Below are 21,434 nucleotides of genomic sequence, written 5' to 3'. Positions count from 1 at the left end.
CTCCATGAACAGCAAAGATAGTAGAGGCATAATCTCGCTGTAGGCAAATATTTAAGCTCCTGTTTCTCTTTATGATAAACGTGCAGAGTGTATCCTGCTCCGAGTTTGACTTTACGCACAGTGACCTCAGTGAACTTCAGAAAGAAAAACAGACTGAGCAGTTACACCCTGAGGCCCGAGTCTCAGATCCTGACAGGAGCTGAGTCATCGCACCAGAGAAAGATGTAAACAAACTCCATGCCCAGTATATGTTTTCTCTTTAGCCTACTTTCAAATGTATACATTATAATACCTGCTAGTTGTACTGAACACAGTAGTAGTGAAGGTTGTAACAGAAGTAGTGGTAATGTTTGCCAAAGTCGACAGGGAAAACATTTAGGCACTATACTTGCAAATCTCCAAAGCTCAAAATGCTCTGTTCCAGCTTGTGATGTCAACCAGTGTTGCAACAGCTCCTTCTGCTTTTATTTCAGTAGAACTTGGACATTTCAGGGGTGTGATTGGCTATTGTTCTTGGCTGAATTCTACTTCTCTATTATTATTTTTCCTTGCAAACGATTGCGATTTTGAAGGCCTAAACGTCGATGAAAAGACCCCAAACCGGGTATGGGATTGACTGGTCCAGTGAAAAAAAGACCAATAGTGCTGAAATTTTAATCACTAATATGTGATCTCAGCTTAAATATAAAAGTGAACACTGTAGCCCCCCTTCTATAAACATGAAACGTCAACATTATCAGATTTGTACCACATTTGGGGATTAAATTCTGTAAATGACTACAAGTAAAAACATAGATTAAAGACATAGCACATTTTTCACACTGGCCAGCAGGGGCACAAAGATTCCTAAAAATACATTTAAAAGTGCACGGTGTATTTTTTTTTTCTGATGGAGGATCTGTGGGCCTGGACAGCTGATAATAGCATGCTGGAGCGGTTGCGTGGGAGGGATGTGCACGTCAGGGCGAGGTGTTATTATTATCGTGTGTTATTATTATGTAATGTGAGCTACTGAGTCCACGTAATTTATGTCTAATCATCCAAATGATTAAACAACACAGTGGAGCACTTCCTGTATTACCACATGACATCACAGAGTGGAACAGAGTGTTTTCAGTATGAGAGAAGAACTCAGCCCAAATATGCAGGATTTGTGAATTAAACATTGTGAATGAAACTAAACACAGCTCCAGGTTTGTTTGTGATGAGGAAACAACATTACATCATAGATAAGAAAATAGCATAATCTTGGCCTTTCAAAATGTTTACAGTATGATGCCTGTTAGCTGTACTTTTTAACACAGTTGATGTAAAAGTTGCACTACTTGGAATATATACTTTTGAAACAATGAAAGATGTAAACAAACCCCATGCACATCCAGTATATACATTTACTTTAGCCTACGTGTTCTGATACAGCTCAAGATCTTTCTAAAACTTTTCAGGAAAGGTTAATTTTTATCCTGTCAATGTGACTTTTTTAGTATTGATACTTGCTCAAATGAGTATTTAGTTTCTATACTTTTTTGATACTTGTGACAACCCTACTCTGCACCAGAAGTACACAGTGAAGCTTTAATCAAACAACATAGCAGAGGAACCCATTGACCCATTTAAAGTTCATGCTGTTTTGTGCAAAAATCTCTTTTTCTTCTTTCTTCTCTGTTACAGATAACAGCAGGCCAGACGTCTTCTTCCTGTAAGCTCTTTTTCTGCTTTCTCTCTCTTCTCTCTTTCTCTGTCTTTATTTCTTATTCTCTCCCACGCTCTCTTTCACTCTCTTCTCTTTTTTCTTTCTTTCTCTCTATTTCTTCCTCTCTATCTCTTTCTCTATGTCTCTCTCTTTCTCTCTTTCTTTCTCTCTCCTCTCTCACCACATCTGGCATTGAGTTGCCTCTGCACAGGAACAACAAGTTTATTTAAAAAAAGCTTTGCATTGGGAACATTGTGTTATTTCAATGGCCACTCAGAGTAGAGCTAAACCAACACAAAGACAATGGATTCAGAAAACAAAAGTACATTCTGTCTTTTTTTAAAGCTGAGAATGTTATAATGTTGTTTCTTCACCAAAAACATGCCTTATTTGTTTCATTCACACTCCACTCCACTGTGTTTTTCAAATCCATACACCTTCATTAGAATCATCTGGATAATTTCAGTCTCTAAACTGCTAATCTCTCTTGAACTGTGGTAAAAGGAGCTGCTAGCTTGAAAACTACTGCTTCATGACATCACAACGTGTCACAGAGCATTTTGAGCTTTGAAGATGTAGACAGACTAATGATGCAGGATTACTCAAACATGTGTGAATGAAACAAAACACAACTTCAGGTCTGTTTTTGATGATGTAATAGCATTATATAAAAAGATCTAAATTAGGACCAAACCATGTCTACATCAGTTGCCTAGGTCCAGAATACAAACTTCTCCAATACTTTACAAAGATGTGAGTCTGGTCACTGGTGAAGCTCCCCAAGTTCAGATGGGTGGCTTAGCCAGTCAGGGGCACACATGATCCACACAATATCAAAACAAATATATGGCTGCTTATGAGGAAAAAGGAACACTTGTGTATGTCTGCAGAATCAATGAGCGATGCAGTAGACTCTGTGAATTTGAGGTGAGAGAAATGTGATTTTGTTTGTAAATAATGGTTGACCAGTGAGCTTCTTCGTTTCACATGCGTCACCTAAATGACCAAATCTGATTAGACGCCCATGTTTTGAGCCTGATTCGGGGTACAGTGGAATATATCTGTTTAAAAACTACAGAGATATCATTCTAGACTTGCTAGAGTAAATCAAGGACTAAGCAAAACCAGACCTAAACCAGAAGTTGAATTAATCACAATCAAACATACAACAACAGGCTCTATTCACGCTCACCGGAAGAGGTTTGGAAACGTGCGGATGACGGCTTCCGGTGTAGTTCTCGACACTAGGCGTGTGATTAAACCCTGGATTCAGCAGAAGCGTCTTCACAACCTGCCAAAGCTTTCCACGGGGGACGTGACTCAAATCACAACTTTAACGTCATTCACATGCAGCTGGTTGTAATTTTTAATCTGTCAAACATAACAGAATGTTACAATGACATCGTTTTTCTTTTTTTTAAGACACAAATTATATTATAGGCACTTCATAAAAGGAAAAAAGAAAGAATACAATGACTAAATGAAGAAAATTGAGCCATTTTCTCAGATTTGTATGTATTTGTTGTATGTATTTACCTTGTTATATAAATGTAACAAGGTAAAAGTAGTAAAGTACTGTCCTTAAGTTAAAAAAAAAAAGCAGCACACCTTTTACTTTTATTTCACTACATTTGAGAGCAGACTTTCCACTGCACTACATTTTTGGGACTGAAAAGTAAAAGATTTTTTTTATTGTGTGAGACTTGAAACTTTTTAACACATTTGTATTTTGAACAAACAAAAATATACAAAGGAAAACTAAAAATAAATAAATAAATTAAACTGTTTTTGTTGAGCAAAATTCAGCCAATTTTTTAAAATTAAAATCATCATATTTGAAGCTTTATTAGATCTCAAAATGTGCATGAAATACTCTTTACTCTTTAAATACATTTTTGAACTGGTACTTTAATACTTTTACTTAAGAAGATTTTTTCATGTGATGCTTTTACTTTTTTTTGTTTCAGCTTCTTTACTTAAGTATCAAAATCAAGTACTTCTTCCACCACTAACTTTACAACATGCAGAGCTAAATCAAGTGAAGTTGAGAATTAGGAGAGGATTAAGTTGTGCAAATCTAAAAGCTACAACTAGACCCACGTTACACCAAAACAATCCAATAAATACATTGAAAAAGAAATTCTAAAAGCAGCTTAAACCACAACTTGAACAGCTATAAGAAGTCTGCGTATCTTCAGGGCTAAAAAACACCTTCCCCCATTTCTGCATTTTACTGCCCCTCACCTCCCTCCCAAAAGGGGTCCCTACTCACCCCATCCCCCCCTCCAGAGCACATGGAAATTTACTGAGGATAAAGAAAGAGAGGAGTCGAAAGTTTGAAAGTTTGAATGAAAGTAGTTGTATTTAGAACATTAGAAATTCTCAATACATGTGACGACAGAGATGTTAATAAAAGAATGGAAAATGTTTTATAATTGATGAAATGTATTTCCTGATAAGTTCTGAAATATTATTCACATTCAAAAGAAAGTGCACAAAAATTTAACATTAGTTGAGAAATATGAGAAAAAGTGTGTGCTGTGAGTGTGGGAGCTTAATGTGTCTAAATCAATCAACTCAACTCATGATTAAGAAACTCACCCGGGTTTTGGAGAATTTTATGATGTTGTTGAAACTCACCCCGGATGATTTTCTGAATCATGAGTTCATTCAGACATTCAGACAGAAAAAACATGAAATCCAGTTCCAATGAAGCTCAGGAAATCATTGAGGGATGCACACTCTAATGCCGTCTAACCTAATTCATCAGCCGGTTTCACTTCGTGGAAATCGTCTGACCTCGCAGTGTTGGGATTCGTTCACTTGACGATAGGCGCGTACTTTTTTTATTTAACCAATCTCTGCTATTTGGTCGTAACGTATGTAATGCGCCGCTAATGGGGCTAACTAGGCAAAGCAAGGCAAGTTTATTTGTATTGCTCAATTCATACACAATGTTATTCAAAGTGCTTTACAGAATCAAAAAAATCACAATAAAAAGAAATCAAAACAAAAATAATCATCATCAAATTAAAGATTAAAATGAAAAGAGAGAGAGAGACATTAATTACATAAATTAGAGAGAAGAGTGTAATGCAAACCTTTCAATCGTATGCACAGCTAAACAGAACCGTTTTGAGCGTGGATTTAAAGAAGAGGCCTGTTTCACACCTTCAGGAAGACCATTTACCATATTGACCGCTTTGTTTACTTTTGTGCTGTCCCACAAAAAGGGACCCATCATGGCTTCACAGCTTCACAACTTCCAGGGTTCTTGCAAACCGTCTAGTGTATTCTGATTCCTGACCTAGTTGCTGGAGAAAAAACTGAAACTGAGTGGAGACACTAGGTGGTGCCAGCCTGGCTATACGTCTACTGCTCTTTACTTACTTTGATCTCCAATTATGAAATTTTCTTAATCAGTGATACGTGTAGGATATATAGTCATTTTGTTACAGATGAAAAAAAAAATCTGCTACTCACTAGTGCAGTTGCAACAATCCATCGGTGATGTCAACTCTTTGTTGTGATAACATTTGCGGCAACGTCAAACGTGGACACCAGAGTTTTCTAAACATGGAAGTGAGTGGGCTTGTTTTTATTAGGTAATTTCAGATAAATATTGTGATTAAAAAGTTCAAACTGATCATAAATAAACATAATGATCCACGGGTGTCATAGAGTATAGCTATATAGCAGACACAAGCACAGTATGTCTTCTTGAACTTGTTATTTTTTTATATTTATTCATGTATTTAAATGTATTCATCATTCAAATCATTCATTTATTCATCCATGCATTGTATTGGGAATAAATTATCACTTGTTATAGTTTGTCAATATGGGATCCCCATGCTGTATTTTGCCTTTAGAGCCCTCAAAAAGCTAGAACCAGCCCTGCACAAACTCCATACCCCAGTTTCAAGTTTAGTACACGCTGTTCCTCAGGCCCTATACTTACCACTATATCCACTATAAGTACATATATTATTTTCTTGTTAAAATATACAGTCAAATCCAATCTGGCAGTAGGAGTCTGACCTAAGAAGTGCCACTTATGCAACTGTATCAGACCGCGGCGAATGCGATGATTTCCGCAGAAAGAGAACATTTGTGTGGAAAATTCCTGTATGTTTTGGGTTAGGTCTCTGGAGCGCTGTGAATCGTATGAGAGCCACGCACGGAATGACTCAGCGCTTTTTAACCTGCTCGACCAATGAGAAAAAAGGGCCATTCATTCAGGTCCAGCTCCACATCCAACCATGTTACAGTCATTTCTTCAAGTGCGTAACCTAATTTTGTGTACTTTTTAGAGCCGGCAGACTCGAGTTCAAATGGTGTAAGTAATTAAAATCAGACAGCGTTGAATTCTTGTCTTTTCAAAGGCCTGTACCTGATTGTTTTCCATGTATTTGAGGAAAAATGGTCTTGTCCCAGTTCAAATATATTGTATAAGCAGCTCTTCAGATAAGTCCAAATAAGTCTGCTGCGTGAGTCTGCATCTAGTTTCATTAAGACAAGTAGGGTGAGTGCATTAATAGCTACTTTAAAGCTGCATTATGTAACTTTTTGGTTGTGGCCCTGCCACATGCTCATTGTAAACAGCTCTACTTTACTTTTACTATTACAGGTGGTTTCATAGCTCAAAAATACATAAAAAAAAAACATGCATTCTGACTGTGACCGTGATTACCTCTCCACAGATCTAACCTGTAACCTGTAAAGCTTTAATACTACTGTGAAACATTCTAGACAAACCAATAACATCTCCATGGAGAACAGGAAAAGTTACACAATGCAGCTTTAAGCGTAAGATCAGGTGCTTCTCCAGGAGGAGCAAATAACGTTAAAATACAAGATCAGTGTCTCATTTGTAAGAATAAAGGACTTTTATTTCAGATACTTTATTCAATCCCAGTGTTATAGAGAGTTTTACTGGTGGTGATCAATTGAGTAGATAAATAGGGGATATGAGAAGATTTAATTACACAACATAGCAAACAAAAAAACAAACAAAAAACCATAACAATGTAAAATACAACATAAAAAGTGACAAGATTGCTATGTATATGGAATTTTAACAATACCTTACATTTACACAAAATACCAAGTGGTTATCCATCCAAACATTCCTTAAAATACCTTAAAAGATCATTGAATATGTAGCAATATATAATAAAACTAATTTACATGAGAAATAATGATCAGATAAGTAACTACTAAAGAAAAAAGTAAGGGGAGTCAAAATCCGATAGCAGTATGTTGACCCAATATAATATGGGGGTCAAAATACTATCTCACAATTTTTTTGGTGGCTTCATAATAAATGTCCCCTTGTGGAAAAGACAACCTAAATCGTTTCTGTCCCTAAAGATCTGCAACATTTTAATATTTTGTTTTGAAAATCTGGTACAGCACCTTTAATTTGCAGTGAAATATATGACCCCATCTAGTTAGCCATCTCCTTTAATATGAGCTCTAATCTCAGCATCCCTTTATAGTAACTGAATAAAAATACTCTAGCCAAGGAAACCCTGAACCAAATGTAGGTCAAGATCTGTCTCGCCTGCTCCAGACAAGTTACCCAAGAGCATTGAAGGATGGGTCAAATGCAGAGGACAAATGAGTCCATAGCAACACAAAATTATACCTTATTCTTCCTTTGCACTTAACTGCAGGTGTATTTGTGATGAGGAAATGTTAAAAAATACATCAGAAATTAGTCTAAAATTGGCCTGTTTCTGCTGTGAATTGGTTGCTTTTTACACCTCATTGTTTTCATTTTGTGTCATGTCATTTTTGTAACGTTGTGTTAAAGTTGCAATCTGTAACTTTTATGGTTGTTGGGCCATCGTCTGCTGGTCTCTATGGAAATGCGATTGCTTTGCCTGGAAAGATTTACAGTAACATATCCACCTTGCATTTATTAAATTACAGGTGTTTTTCTTTGCTTTAAAAAAATCTTGAAAATTATGTAGTGTCACTGTGAGCATGGTCGCCCCTCCACAGATCTGAAATGTCACCTGGCCTGATGGTGTCACCTACCTGTCTCCATGGGACTATATAAGTGTTACGGCTCAAAGCTTGGCTCCACCTCACCTGGCGCTCCTCGTTTGTTTTTGCCTTCCGTATTTGCAGGTGCTGTGTGGTACCTGGCGCCTGATTGTTGGGGTGTGGTCCCGTCGCTGTTGGACTGACTCTGATATGTCTGGTTGGAAGATTGATGTCCCGCTCCTCCAGTCCCCTTCCTACACATCCCATCGTCGCATCCAATAAAACTGCTGTGCGTTGGTCCCTCTGGATACCTAGATGTCAGTTTCAGTTCGCCACACTTGATGATAGACGTGTATTTGTTGCACCCTATTGCTACTGTGAATTGTGTGAGACTCCGGGGGTCGCTATTGACCTATCGTTTCTTTTTGTAATTCCTAGTTTGGCTCTTTTGATTTATAGTTAACCCATTAGAGGTATTGTTTAGTTATATTTGAAAAGTTTGATTTATGTTATGAAAAACCTCTCCTTTTCTGTTATTATACTTACTTATGTTTACTTTAGAAAAGCCACTTACATTACATCACATCTTGTTTGTGTTTCTTTCCTTTGTCCCTAGCACTGGTTTGTAACATATTGGGGGCTCGTCCAGGATATGAATCCGGGACCTTTCGCATTTAACATTCCATGCAAAGCAATACCATTTCCATATAGATAAGTGTATATGTATGGTGTCCTTTGGGAGTTTGGGGGTTCTGTGCAATACCTTAGCTCTTCTTAGTATTGCACTTTTTCTGAACTGAGATGCCTGATGTGCTTCCTAGGATCTGCTGTAGCCACTTCTCCAGTTTAGAGGAGCCCTGGTGACCATGGACAATTGTTCTTGTGTCTGGTATAGTTACAATCTACAACACTTTGCGCATTTTAATCACAATGTTCATCGAAAATGACTGAATAAAACAAACAAGTTTTCTGACTTCAGCTGTAAAGGTAGTCTTCAGCCTGTGGATAACTGCAGGTCACTTTAGAAAGCAGTGGATTTGTGCCAAAATGACTACGTGATTCTGCTGAATCCTACATGTATCACCAATTAAGAAAATAAAACTGCAGTAAGAAGTAAGTGCAGAGCAGTGGGCATATGATAGTGGTGGGGAAAACAGGGATTGATTGACAGCATGGCGTCTTGAATATAAGTGATTAAAGATTGGTCAAACATGCACCAATCAGTCCAAGTACAATGCCGAGAGGGTTGAGAAAGGGAAAGAGCAAGAAGATGGTGAAACTCTCTAAAAAGTCTGTTTTGCAGAATGATGCTTTAATGAAGTGACCTAACACAAGTCCTAAGTGACAAAACTCATCCTTCAAATCATTCATTTATCCATCCATTCATTGTATTAGGAATAAATTATCACTTGTTATAGTTTGTCAGTGTGGGCTCCCCAAGCTGCATTTTGCCTTTAGGGCCCTCAGAAAGCTAAAACCAGCCCTGCACAAACTCCACACCCCAGTTACAAGTTTAGTACACACTGTTCCTCAGGCCCTATACTTACCACTATATCCACTATAAGTACATATATTATTTTCTCTTAAAATGCCTGGACGAGACTTAATCCAAAGAACTAAGACTTAAAAGTGCTTAGAACTGTTATTTCTTCTCGTAGTCTACACTGAAATGAGCAAAGGATCATGGTCGATGTAGTTCCCTCTGTCTATTGCTGCACCATAACTCTTAATTTAAGCAAAGAGACTTGTAATTCGATATATTATGATGGTCCGTGATATTATTGTGACGATCCAATATCACAATATTTCGGTTATTGTTACATCCCTCGTATGGCCACGTTTAAATAGCACATTTCCACCTTCAAGGCAATCAAAGCATTTTACATCAAGGAACCACTCACCCATTCACATTCACATTCATGCACCAGTGTACGCAGAGGCTAGGGCGAGGTGGGTTAAGTGTCTTGCCCATGGACACAATAACAGCATTCATCTGTGGGAGCTGGAACCACCAACTTTTGGATCAGTGGACAAACACTGAGCTACTGTCACCCGTAAGGCAAACCTGTGACACTCTATCCCCCACACATGACAACCACAGCTCTCAGTTCCCAGAGCAGTCTCACTCTCTCTCCGGATGTGTCTTTATTTAGGTTTGGGTCACGCTGGAGCTCTCATCAGAGGGGACAGCTAACCCCAGACCACCTCGATCATCCAGACTATCCCCCCTGTCCCTCTTGTTCGGTCATGTGTGTGCCATCTCTGTAGGAGCATGTCCAACACGTCCAGGACCTTTTGGATGTCCCAGCAGAGGTGCTTGTGTAACACGGGTCAAGTTTATTGTGACAGATTTGATATAATAAACAATTCCTCATAAGCACGGCACGCTCTCATTCAAGGTTTGACTTTTAGTGAACCTTTAGCAAAAACATTATAGCGTTGATAATTTGATATAAAAAAAAGAAAAAAACTACAACTAGGATTCCTATAGTTTGAAAAGTGTGAAAATAAAATGGACAGGTCTATGGTGATTGCTGTTTAAAGGGCATTTTATTATTCAAAATTGAGTGTTTGTGAGTTTTAAGATGTATTATAATGTTGTTACCTCCTCAAAAACATACTTGGAGTTGGTTTTGTTTCATTCACGTGTTTGTCTACATCTCCAAACCTCAAAATACTCTGTTCCACCTTGTGATGAAGAGGTAGTTTTCAAGTTAGCAGCTACCTTTTACCTTTAGTTCAGTCGAAAATGAGCAGTTCTAGGGCTAAAATTATCCAAATGATTCTAGTGAAGGTTTGTGGAGTTTAAAAACACAAGAGAGCACTTCTTGTATTACCATATGATATCACAAGGTGGAAAAGAGTGTTTTCTGTTCTGAGAGAAGAACTTAGCCTAAAGGATTTGTGAGTTAAACATGTATGAATGAAATTAAATGCAACTCCAGGTTTGTTTGTGATGAGGAAACAACATTATAACACAGATCTAAAACCAGCATGATATGGGCTCTTTAAAGAGACAGTTCAGAATTTTGGACAGAGGGCCTCATTTCCTAGTGAGCCAGAGTGTTGGAGACGTGTGGAGACACTTTTTTAAATATTCCATCCAATTTTTGTATTTGTAGAGGTCGCTGGTGCTAGGCTAGTGCATGTCAATGGCCATAGTTATCCTGCCACTAAAAACAGTCTTATCCACTCCACAAAACACCCAAAGCAAATCTATTATTACACCAGACTATCGATGAAAATGCTTGTGTTGATAGAATAATTTTAGAAGTAAAACCGACTTTGCATTTGAAGGATTTATGTCTGAGCAGCAGTTGTACTTCTTGATAGAAAGCTTGGCAGAGGCGGACTGATATATGAGAAAATAGTCCCTCAATATTCAACGATTCATGAGATGCAAGGTTAGTTTTATTTCAAACATTATTCTATCAACACAGACATTTACATCAACAGTCTGACGTAATAATACATTTTCTTTGGGTGTTTTGTGGAATAGGTAAGACTGTTTTTAGTGGCAGGATAACTATGGCCATTGACATGCACTAGCCTAGCACCAGTGACCTCTACAAATACGAGGACTGGATGGAATAATTTAAAAAGTGTCTCCACACGTCTCCAACATTCTGGCTCACTAGGAAATGAGGCCCTATGTCCAAAATTCCTAACTGTTCCTTTAAATGTCAGACTGCACATTTATTAATCTGGTTATGGCAAATTTTTTGAGCCTACCCCTAACAATAATACAGTTCAGAATTTGTGACCCATATCTTTGGATATTTAATTCAAAAACAGTGCTCCCATATAATTATACAGTCTCCCACCTTCCATCTGAAATTATGACATCAAATTACACAACATAAACACAGCCTCTTGATATATGTACCACAAATTTGCACAAATCAGGTGAAGTTCTACCCAGCCACCATGAACCAAAATGACTCACATGTTTTGAAATTGGAGTAGGCCTATATGAAGAACATGCAAGCTAAGCACAAAAGGCCCCATCCAAGAATTGAACCCATGACCTTTTTGCTGTAACGCACAAGGCTGTACCACTACACCACCACGCGAAGTATTCATTCATGCAGAGTGTAGTTGCAAAGCATTAAAACATCAACCCCGCCTTTTGCTGCATGGGAGGAAGTGCGTATTTGATCAAGTAATAGGCAATTTTTATGGTGTTTGAACATTTAATTACACAATACATCTAATTTCAGGCTAAATAAACAGCATGTGAGATGTAGCCTAACCTGAAAGCTCACAATTTAAAAAAAAAAAAAAAACCTAGAGTCAAATTCACCAATGAGAAGACAAGTTAAAGGTCCTAAATTAAAAATTGACTCTTGTGTGCTTTAAGCCATGTTATAATGTTGTTACCTCCTCAAAAACAAACCTGGAGTTGTGTTTAGTTTCATTTACGCATGCTTTATTAATAGTCTGTCTACATTTCCAAAGCTCAAAATGCTCCGTTCCAAATTGTGATGTCATGTAGTGGTAGTTTTCAAGTAAACAGCTACACCTTTTCCCTTTTGTTCAGCAGAGATGAGCAATTCCACATCTGAAATCATCCAAAATAGTGAAGGTGTATGGAGTTTAAAAGCAAAATGGAGCCCTTCTTGTATTACCACATGACGTCACAAGGTGGAACAGAGTGTTTTCTGTTTGAGCGAAGAACTAAATGTGCAGGATTTGTGCGTTAACATGTGAGAATGAAACAAAACACAACTCCACGTACGTTTGTGACGAGGAAACAACATTAAAATCAGAAAATATCATAATATAGTCCCTTTAAACAACACTAGACTTTGTTCAGGCTAATCAAGCAGTGTTAGGTTTCTCCCTTTTCTCGTGGGAATATGGGCCCTGGATTTAAATGTGTCGTGAAAAATACACAAGGAGTAGAATAGACTATTGTACTATCAGTAGTAGTACGCCTATTTACTTTGTTGTGTAGGTGTAAATACTGGTAATACCTTGGTTACGTTTCCTATAATTATCAATTTGCTGAGCTTATTTACTTTGTTCATCATCATCATAGTAATACTGTAACTCAGATGTTCAAAACAATTCCTAAAAATAGTAAAAAGCGTAAACACTTCTTTCCAGGAAGTTGTGTGTTGAATTTAAATGTGGGAACACTGTGTGATCTGGGGCCGTTTGTCTCAGGGGTTCGGGGGAGTCTCTTGTGGTATTTTTCCAGGTACTTTTCCACAATTTGTCATTTTTTTTGGGCTCAATTTGAACGAAGAGAAACGTCGCCCTCTTCTGGTCGTTACGTCGCATTACATAGCCTGGAGGAAGCGACAGAACGGGTCACGTGACACAACTCAGCCTCGTGTGGGGTTCATGGTTCAGCTTTCTATCATGGGAAGTGCGAGCATTTTATTAGTTGTTAGTAAAATTTGATGCATTTACTGGTGAGGAAGCTCTTAAAACTAGGGGGTTAAAACAATCAATACAATACAATACAAATAAATAAATAATAATAATAATAAAATAAAATCTAAAAGACTAGATACATTGTCTTCACAAGTTAATCAAGTTAATCACGACTATTAATTAAACATATGCTTTAATATTAAGTTTTATTTTGACACATCCATAAACATTATTATTATTAGTTTGTATGGGTGACCATAAATAAAATAAAAAAAATCTATAAAATCCTTAAAATTTTTCATTCTCATTGTGGTTTCTTTTGTTGTGCCTTCATTAACATTATTATTAGTTATGACTATAAATGAAAAAAACTAAACAAAAACTAGTATCTTTAAAAAAGTGAAAAAAAAAAAAAAAAAAAAAAAAAAGAAGACAAGGGTTTAGTATATGGAACAACCTGAGTGCTGATTTTTTTAAAAAAACAAAAGAAAGAAAGAAAGAAAAAAAAGCCTTTAATATATATATATATATATATATATATATATATATATATATATATATATATATATATATATATATATATATATATACATATATATATATAATATATATATATATATATATATATATATATATAAAGCATTATGTTTTGAAAGATAAAGAGGTCTGGAATGAATGACTTATGCATTAAATTTAGTTTGTTTTAATTTTGTCTCATATATACAGAAAGTCGTAAGTGAAATTGTAAATGAAAACTTGCTGTTCATGCGCTGCTTTTTTCTTGAAATTCTGTCATTTTTTAAAAGGGTTTGGCATTATAAGTAGTTTTTACTTCAGCCTAAACCCTTTTGGTCCTGATCCATGGGGCTGTAGTCTATGTTTTGTTCTTGTATTGTAGTGCTGTAAAATGACCAAATAAACTACAAAAAAATACACCATACAAGGATACTATCACAATGATAATGATGTTGATAATATGATAATGGCTACTGCATGTACATGTGATGATGTACATGTGGTCCAATAGATCTCTTGATTAAAAGGAAAAAATTGTATTCCAGTATCAAGTATGTTTAGTAGACCTATTTCCTTATGAAACCAGAACATGCACATTTTAGAAATCAGTAAATCCGCTGAAGCCCGCACTACATGGATCTATTTATTTCAGCTTTACAGCAGCCTCAAATATCAAAGCCTTTGCTTAAAGCTACCAACCTGAAGTTTATACAAACATGCACAAACACAGTGTCAGATAGCAGTTATATAGACAACATCTGCTCCACTGAAAGACACAGGAAATCACTCCTGCTGATCTTCTCTGTGCTGTAAAAAAAGACACTGCTATTTAGACAAGCTTTTGGTTGACTGTGTTTGTAATTCCTCTTTTCTTGTGCATGTTATTTATTGCACTCTGTAAAGCACTTTGTGATTTTTTTAATCTGTGAAAGGTGCTCTGTAAATAAAGTCTTACTTACTTACCAGAAGCCTCAGTGCACACTCCCTTTAGCAAACATCTGTCATACCTTTGTTGTTAAACTGAATATAAAGATGTGAGGAGGCTATGTTATGAGGGTACCATATTTTTATAAATTCGGTTAAAGCATACATTTATTTAATTTTCACTGGGGTTGGGTTGATAAAGAATGCGTTACTGATGAGCGATACTTTTGAAAACTCTTCTTCTGCTGGTCAGCTCCATGTCTGTAAAGCAAAGAATTTCCCCTGGGGATGATGAATATAGGAAACTTTGATTCTGATACACAACAGGGCTGGGCCATCCAGTCTAATTACAGATTGTAGTTTACAGTTTTTTCAGTCATCTTGACACAGTCCTCTACTGAACATCAACATTTGCAAAACAACTCACACTTCCAAAAAGGGGTATGGTTTTGCTAAAAAAAAAATGCAGCTCAGTAAAAAATTGTTTTACATTTAAAACTGTTCAATCATCTCCCTAAAGCGAGTTTAACCAGTGCTACTCCACAGAGAATCACTGGTTTAATACAATCTGCCATTGGGGGTCACACTTTACACAGATGAAGTTTTGACAATTTTTTTTCTTTATTTGGTCAATATATTCAAAACTTTTTAGTAAAAATTATAACTGACATACATTTACACATTACCAATTTGCACACTGGATTTTACATAATTTTATCTAAATACCCCTGATGAGGACAACTGAGACATGTCAGAATAGCAAATACATCCACACTATATACTATATGTATTTGTTTTAGAACATTAAACAAGACATTTACACCAAGAGTACACTGGATATATGGCATCTATAGGCTTCTGCAGGATGTCTCTGTACTCTGAGTCATATGTCAAATCCTTTGTTGATAGATTTTGGGCTCTCACAAATGGTTTCTTTTTGCTGTCATGTTTGAATTTTTTATTTTTTCTGTGTGAGAGTTGTGCCAAGTGTTCAAAGGAAGAGCCTGAGAATTGTTTGAACTTATGACAAATAGTCCAAATGATATGAGCATATGTGAGTCTGTTCAGATACATGTTCAAATCAAATTATCAAACTAAACCAAACCAAACCAAAATGTGCTAAAATGAACTGGGGAAAAAAATAAATACCCATTACAACCCACATACCAAACACACACACAACAACCAAAACACATTAGAACACAGATCAAAACACAGCAAACGTCATAAATATCATCCATTCCTTTAAACTGAATACATGTCAAAACACAGTTGGCCTATGTAATGAGACACCCCCATAAACAAGATCACATCTGCTATAGCACTATCCTCTGTCTTCTCATGTGGGCATTTGGACATGATGAGGACAGTTTAATGAGTCTAAATCCCTCCTGTTGGACCCATATCACCATTTAACATACTGTGGTCTACAAGTCAAATAAGGTAAACTGAGCTGCTCTTTCAGGGCTCTGCTGACGAGGGAGGTTTCTGCTCCTGACCCAAAGAATTACACAGCCACCTCCTCCTGTGCTCTCCACCTGCCACAGTTCTATTGCTACATGCACCAGGCTGGAGTCAAAAGGCAGCTACGTATGGACTGCTAGACTGGACACTCAATGGTATGTTTTTTCTGGCTTACTTTTAATTCCTTTACTTGTTACATTATAAATATATGTACCTTGTTGTATTCTAATTCTAAGATTATAAATTATACAGTTCTATTGGTGTAAACTGTTTTATTAAGTGTATGGAAACTTGGAAATGCATCATACCTAATTAGTCAGATTGGAAAGATGATTTATGATTAGTGAAGGTATTCAAAATGTGTATTTAGGTAAAGTTACGTATATTTACATGGTAAGGAAGTACAGTAATTTAATAGGCTATTAAAATAAACAGAATACTAGTCCACATAGCCAAAGGACTGCAAAACTGAACATCTTATATGGGATAAAAACCAAGACTACGGTTAAAGCATCCATATTACATTATTTTCTGATCCATGTTATAATGTTTTCTCGTCAGAACATACCTAGAGTTGTGTTTAACACATAAACCCTGCATATTTAGGCTGAGTTCATCTCTCCAACAGAAAACACTTCCTACATACAGAAAGTGCTCCACTGTGTTTTTAAATGCCATACACCTTCATTAGAATCATTTAGATAATTTCGGCTCTGGAATTTCTCATTTTGGCTCAACTAAAGGTAAAAGGTATTTGTGGAATGGAGAATTTTGAGCTTTGGAGATGTAGACGGGCTAATAATAAAGGGTTACTCAAGCATGTGTGAATGAAATTTTAAAAACTCTAGATGTGTTTTTGAAGAGTTAACAACATTCGAACATGGCTAAAAGCTCACAAGAATCAATAAAGCGTAATATAGGACCTTCAAGGAATAAAGAACAGAGCAATCAAGGAAAAAACACACCAAGCATTAATGTCATTTTTAAATATGTAAAAAGCCATGCAAAAGACACATTCCACAAAAAGTTATTTAACTTAAAGGTGCTTTGGTGGAAGGTTTGTCAAATGCTTTTCCACATGGAGAAGTTATTGCTTTGTCTGAAATGTTTCACAGTATGGTATTAAACCTTTCTATCTTCATGGAGACCAAACCAGACTAAGTTACAGGACAGATCCTAAAACAGGCATTCTGTTTTAGGATCTGACCTTTGGAGGTATTTTTGAGCTATAAAACCACCTCTAATTGAATGGATGTAAGGTAGAGCTGTTCAATGTCATACTGCGGAACATTCCAGGCAGAGCAATGACATATCCATAGACACAAGACATAGAAACATGACGGACCTCCTACGAAAAAGTTACACGGTGCACCTGCAATAAAAAAACAAACAACCAAACAAAAAATAAATAAATAAAATACGATTAATTAGCATTGCATAATTCATTCATGCTGATGTTTTGCTTTTTCACTTGCAGGTCTTCCAAGGATATATAGGATTTCCCGACATGCGTTGAGCTTGCGCAGCTGCATACACTGAATGCCACAGTCCCAAAGCAGCCATGGCTGAAACAGGGTACCCCCAAACAGCTGCAGAAAGGGACTATAAAAGAAAAATTCAACAGCATTTTGTCACCACATCATTTTTGGCAATGGATCAAGAGCAGAATGGTCAACGAGACTCAATAACGTGTGTGGATGGTTCTGTAGAGTCTGGAATTTTTATTTGAATCCTCTAACTCCGAAATGGAATTGTGGCATCGCGGAAAGATCTCTTGAGATTTCGTCTGAGGAAGAAGGAGGAATTTGGGTGAAAAGTAAGGACAATGGTGAACTAAAAATAGCAGGAAAAGTGAGGACTTCTAAACGAGTGATGTCAAAATATAAAGGCCAAAAACGTTTAATTCAACAAACACAAAATGGAAATAGTATGGACGATCTTGCTGATTTGTCATCAGCTTCTTCAGATGAAACTTGGGTTCAAAATATGAACAATGTTGACAAAATCTGGAAGGCAAAGAAAAGGGCTTCCAAACAGCAAGCCATGTCAAAACTGAGACTACATGAAATTAAAAAACATCACATGAAAGAACGATCTACAAACAGAAACAGTGGGATTAACAAAAACTGTTCCAATATTCCAAGCTCATCCGAAGAGAAGGACATTTGGGTTGGACGTAATGACAATGATAAACACACAATGTCAAGGACTCCCAAACAGGTTACGCCAGAAGCTACTGTTAAAGACTTCTGTACAAACCCACAAACTAAACAATCCACAAATAAGAGTAGCAGTGTAGAGGCAAAGTCTGCTCATAATTCGTCATCAGAAAATGCAGAAAAAGATTGTATTAACAGTCAAGAACACGCAAAAAACAAGGAAGAAACAAAGATGGCCGAACGTGACAAGGAGGTCATGTCTAAACTCAAAGATCTTCATGTAAAAGGAGACAACAGCGCGGAAGTTTCGTCGAAAAACATCAGCATGGACGACGCAAAGATTTCCCGACTTTTGGAAGCGATGAAAAAACGCAGCGAAATCGACTCAGAGCAGCGTCCATACAAGTGTCCACACTGTCACTGGGCCTTCAAGAAGTTGTGCTACCTGCAAAGTCATTTAACGACACATTCTGGACTTAAACCTCATGTGTGCGATATCTGCGGTAAGGCGTACTCACACCAAGGCACCCTACAGCAACACAAACGTCTACATACGGGAGAACGGCCATACCACTGCCCGTTTTGTGACCGTAGCTATATCTGGTCATCCGATTATCGCAAACACATCCGAACACACACAGGAGAGAAGCCTTACGAATGCAAAGAGTGTGGTAAAGACTTCATCCGTTCTTCCGACTTGAGGAAACACGAACGCAACATGCATACCAACAACAAACCCTTTCAGTGCTCACATTGTGACAAAACTTTCAACAGACCTTTGTCGTTGAAAAGACATGAAAGGAAACATCTTGGAGAACGGCCGTATTCTTGTTCAGATTGTGGTAAGAAGTTTGCATTGGAGAGTCGTATGGCCGAGCATCAAAAAATTCACAAAGGAGTGCGTCCGTATGTATGCTCCGTGTGCGCGAAGTGTTTTACGAAATCGTCTAATCTGACCGAGCACGAAGCTATCCACAGCGGGGTTCGGCCTCATAAGTGTGGAGAGTGTGGGGTGGCGTTTGCGATGGCCTCCAGGTTGGTTCGGCATCAGTACGTTCATAATATTGGACAGATTCACAGTTGCGGCGGGTGCATGAGGAACTTTAGCTCTTTGGCTAATCTGGAACAACATCAACAGCTGAACTGTCCCAGCAGGATCTTCGTCTGTGTACTGTGTGATAAGTCCTTCAGGTGTGCAGACAAGCTAGCAGAGCACATGCTCAATCACAGTGACAAAATTGGACCAAACTGATTATTGTACTGTAAAACTGTTATAGTTTTTTTTTTTCCTTGTTGCACTTCACCAAACAATTTCTGGTCATACTGGTGCTTAAGTGGGCTCAGATGTGTTACTATCATATTCCTCATAGCTGCAATGCTGCAATAGACCCAGGACATAGCTAACCCACTAGTCGGGTTACCCTGTATCCGATTATCTTCCAACTCCCACTTGGACCTCAGATTTGATGTCACGCCTGAGCTTGAAGTGTAATATTATGTTTCTCATGTCCCCTTAGCAACCTTAGGGACGTTAATGCCCGTTAAATCGAGTATTTGTTCAATACTGGCCTCAACACAACACCGACTACCACATCCACAGGCAGTGATATGGACACAGTGAAGTATTGTAGTAATACGAGTGACTGAAATTGTCATTTAAACCACCAAAGTGTCTAAACACAATGAAAACAGTTCATATTTACACATCACAGTAGGCGTAGCCATCCTGAATTCTGAGTCGGAATCCTTGCTGGGTTTACTTTTTCCGCCACTGAGGTCAGAGTCGCGCTGTCCCAGGAAAAGGGGTATGTCACGCATGTCACTAGGCAACTTCCTTGGGAAACCGATTCAGAAGAATAATTGAATGCAGGGTTAATTAGGAAGTTCCAATAGGCTCTATTTACACTTACGTCACAAACCAGGAAGATGTTTGGAAAGATGAAATTACAACTTCCCAGGCCCATTTTTCTTCATCTAAATGCCATTGTAGCGTTCTGTTATGTTTGGCTAATGAACAATTACAATCATACCTCAGTTTTCATCATTTCCCCAATGACACACAACTTCAAGCGCACTGGGTACATGCGATTGGAAGAGACAAGGGCGCCAAATTCAAGATGATTCCAAACAGCACATACATGTGCAGTCTTCATTTTACCTCTGATCACATTTACTTCAATGGGTTTTATCACAGTCGGTCAGTGAGCCCAGTGTCGGGAAGTTTTATTTGCATCTTTCCCAACGTCTTCCTGGTTTGTGACGCAAGTGTGAATAGAGCTTTTTGACTTTGAATGAAGAACTGTTGTCCCGCTCTCTCTAACTGCTGCCATGAGCCTTGTCATTTTGGTCTTAAAACACACTAACCCACTCTACATGACCCTGGTGCTTTTGTTTCAATATTTTGTCTGTAAATAAATTTCTATTCCTAATATGGGGCTTTGTTCAGAATTCACTTCTATAGCTGTTATCTGCTGACTGGTACCGTGAGCTTCATTTGACTGGAGCAGAGTGTCTATGCGTGACGGTACACTCCCTTAGTCCACTTCTGTTAACACTCTATGGATGCTAATTTCCCATGTCAACATACATGTCAGTATACAAGTCTGACATGCTTGTATACTGTCTCATATCATAGTAGTAGCCTAAATATTTGTGTACGTGTCCTCATGTGAATGTTCAGATCTTAAACTGGAATCACATATAGTCCCATCCATTTGATAGCCATCCATCCATTTATATATAGAATAAATAAATCAAATATAAAATGCAATAAATGTCTTCAGTGTTTTCTAATAGCCCATCTGTATTGCTTGAGTAAATAAAACAATATGCAATGCCAATAATAACTGACGGATTATTGGCAGTGTCAGGAGGATAATTCATGACTCAGATCTTATAAACCACTCCTCTCTGCCTCACCCCTCCTTCGCTCCTCTTGCTCTCTCTCTTGCTGGACTGCAGACGAAGGGAAATCAGACCCTCCACCTGCTGCTATGAGCCGCTCTCGTTACATTAAGAGGCAAGTCTGTGAAAACCCTGTTATTTGACAGACACGTGCCAAAGTGTGGCCATATGTCTTCCTTGAGATAAGCTGCATCAGATCTTGGACCAGCCACAGGCATTTAGAATAGCAGAAGTGCCTAAAGGGTGTAAACTGTTAACCGAGAAAATCTTTCATAAATCCAATGAACACAATCGTAATGGTCTATATAGCTCCTCCTGAACCTAGCTCAGAGGACAGTGGTCTCCCAGTGCTGTCTCTACATTTTAAGGGTAATGCTACATACTTAAATACTAGGTAT

General features: G+C 37.6%; 1 protein-coding gene across 1 annotated transcript; it reads left to right on the top strand.

The window, feature by feature from the left end:
• The first annotated feature begins 18,354 nt into the window (after positions 1-18,354).
• On the top strand, positions 18,355-20,850 carry znf648 (zinc finger protein 648). Its single transcript, XM_055165076.1, has one exon. It carries the CDS (start codon positions 18,365-18,367, stop codon positions 19,382-19,384), a length of 1,020 nt encoding a protein of 339 aa, XP_055021051.1. The 5' UTR covers positions 18,355-18,364; the 3' UTR covers positions 19,385-20,850.
• The last annotated feature ends 584 nt before the right edge of the window (positions 20,851-21,434 follow it).

This window comes from Boleophthalmus pectinirostris, unplaced genomic scaffold, assembly GCF_026225935.1.
Source record: "Boleophthalmus pectinirostris isolate CB_2022bp ecotype Guang Dong unplaced genomic scaffold, ASM2622593v1 HiC_scaffold_7, whole genome shotgun sequence".
NCBI classification, from domain to species: Eukaryota; Metazoa; Chordata; class Actinopteri; order Gobiiformes; family Gobiidae; genus Boleophthalmus; species Boleophthalmus pectinirostris.
This window is presented reverse-complemented; position numbering and strand designations above follow the sequence as displayed.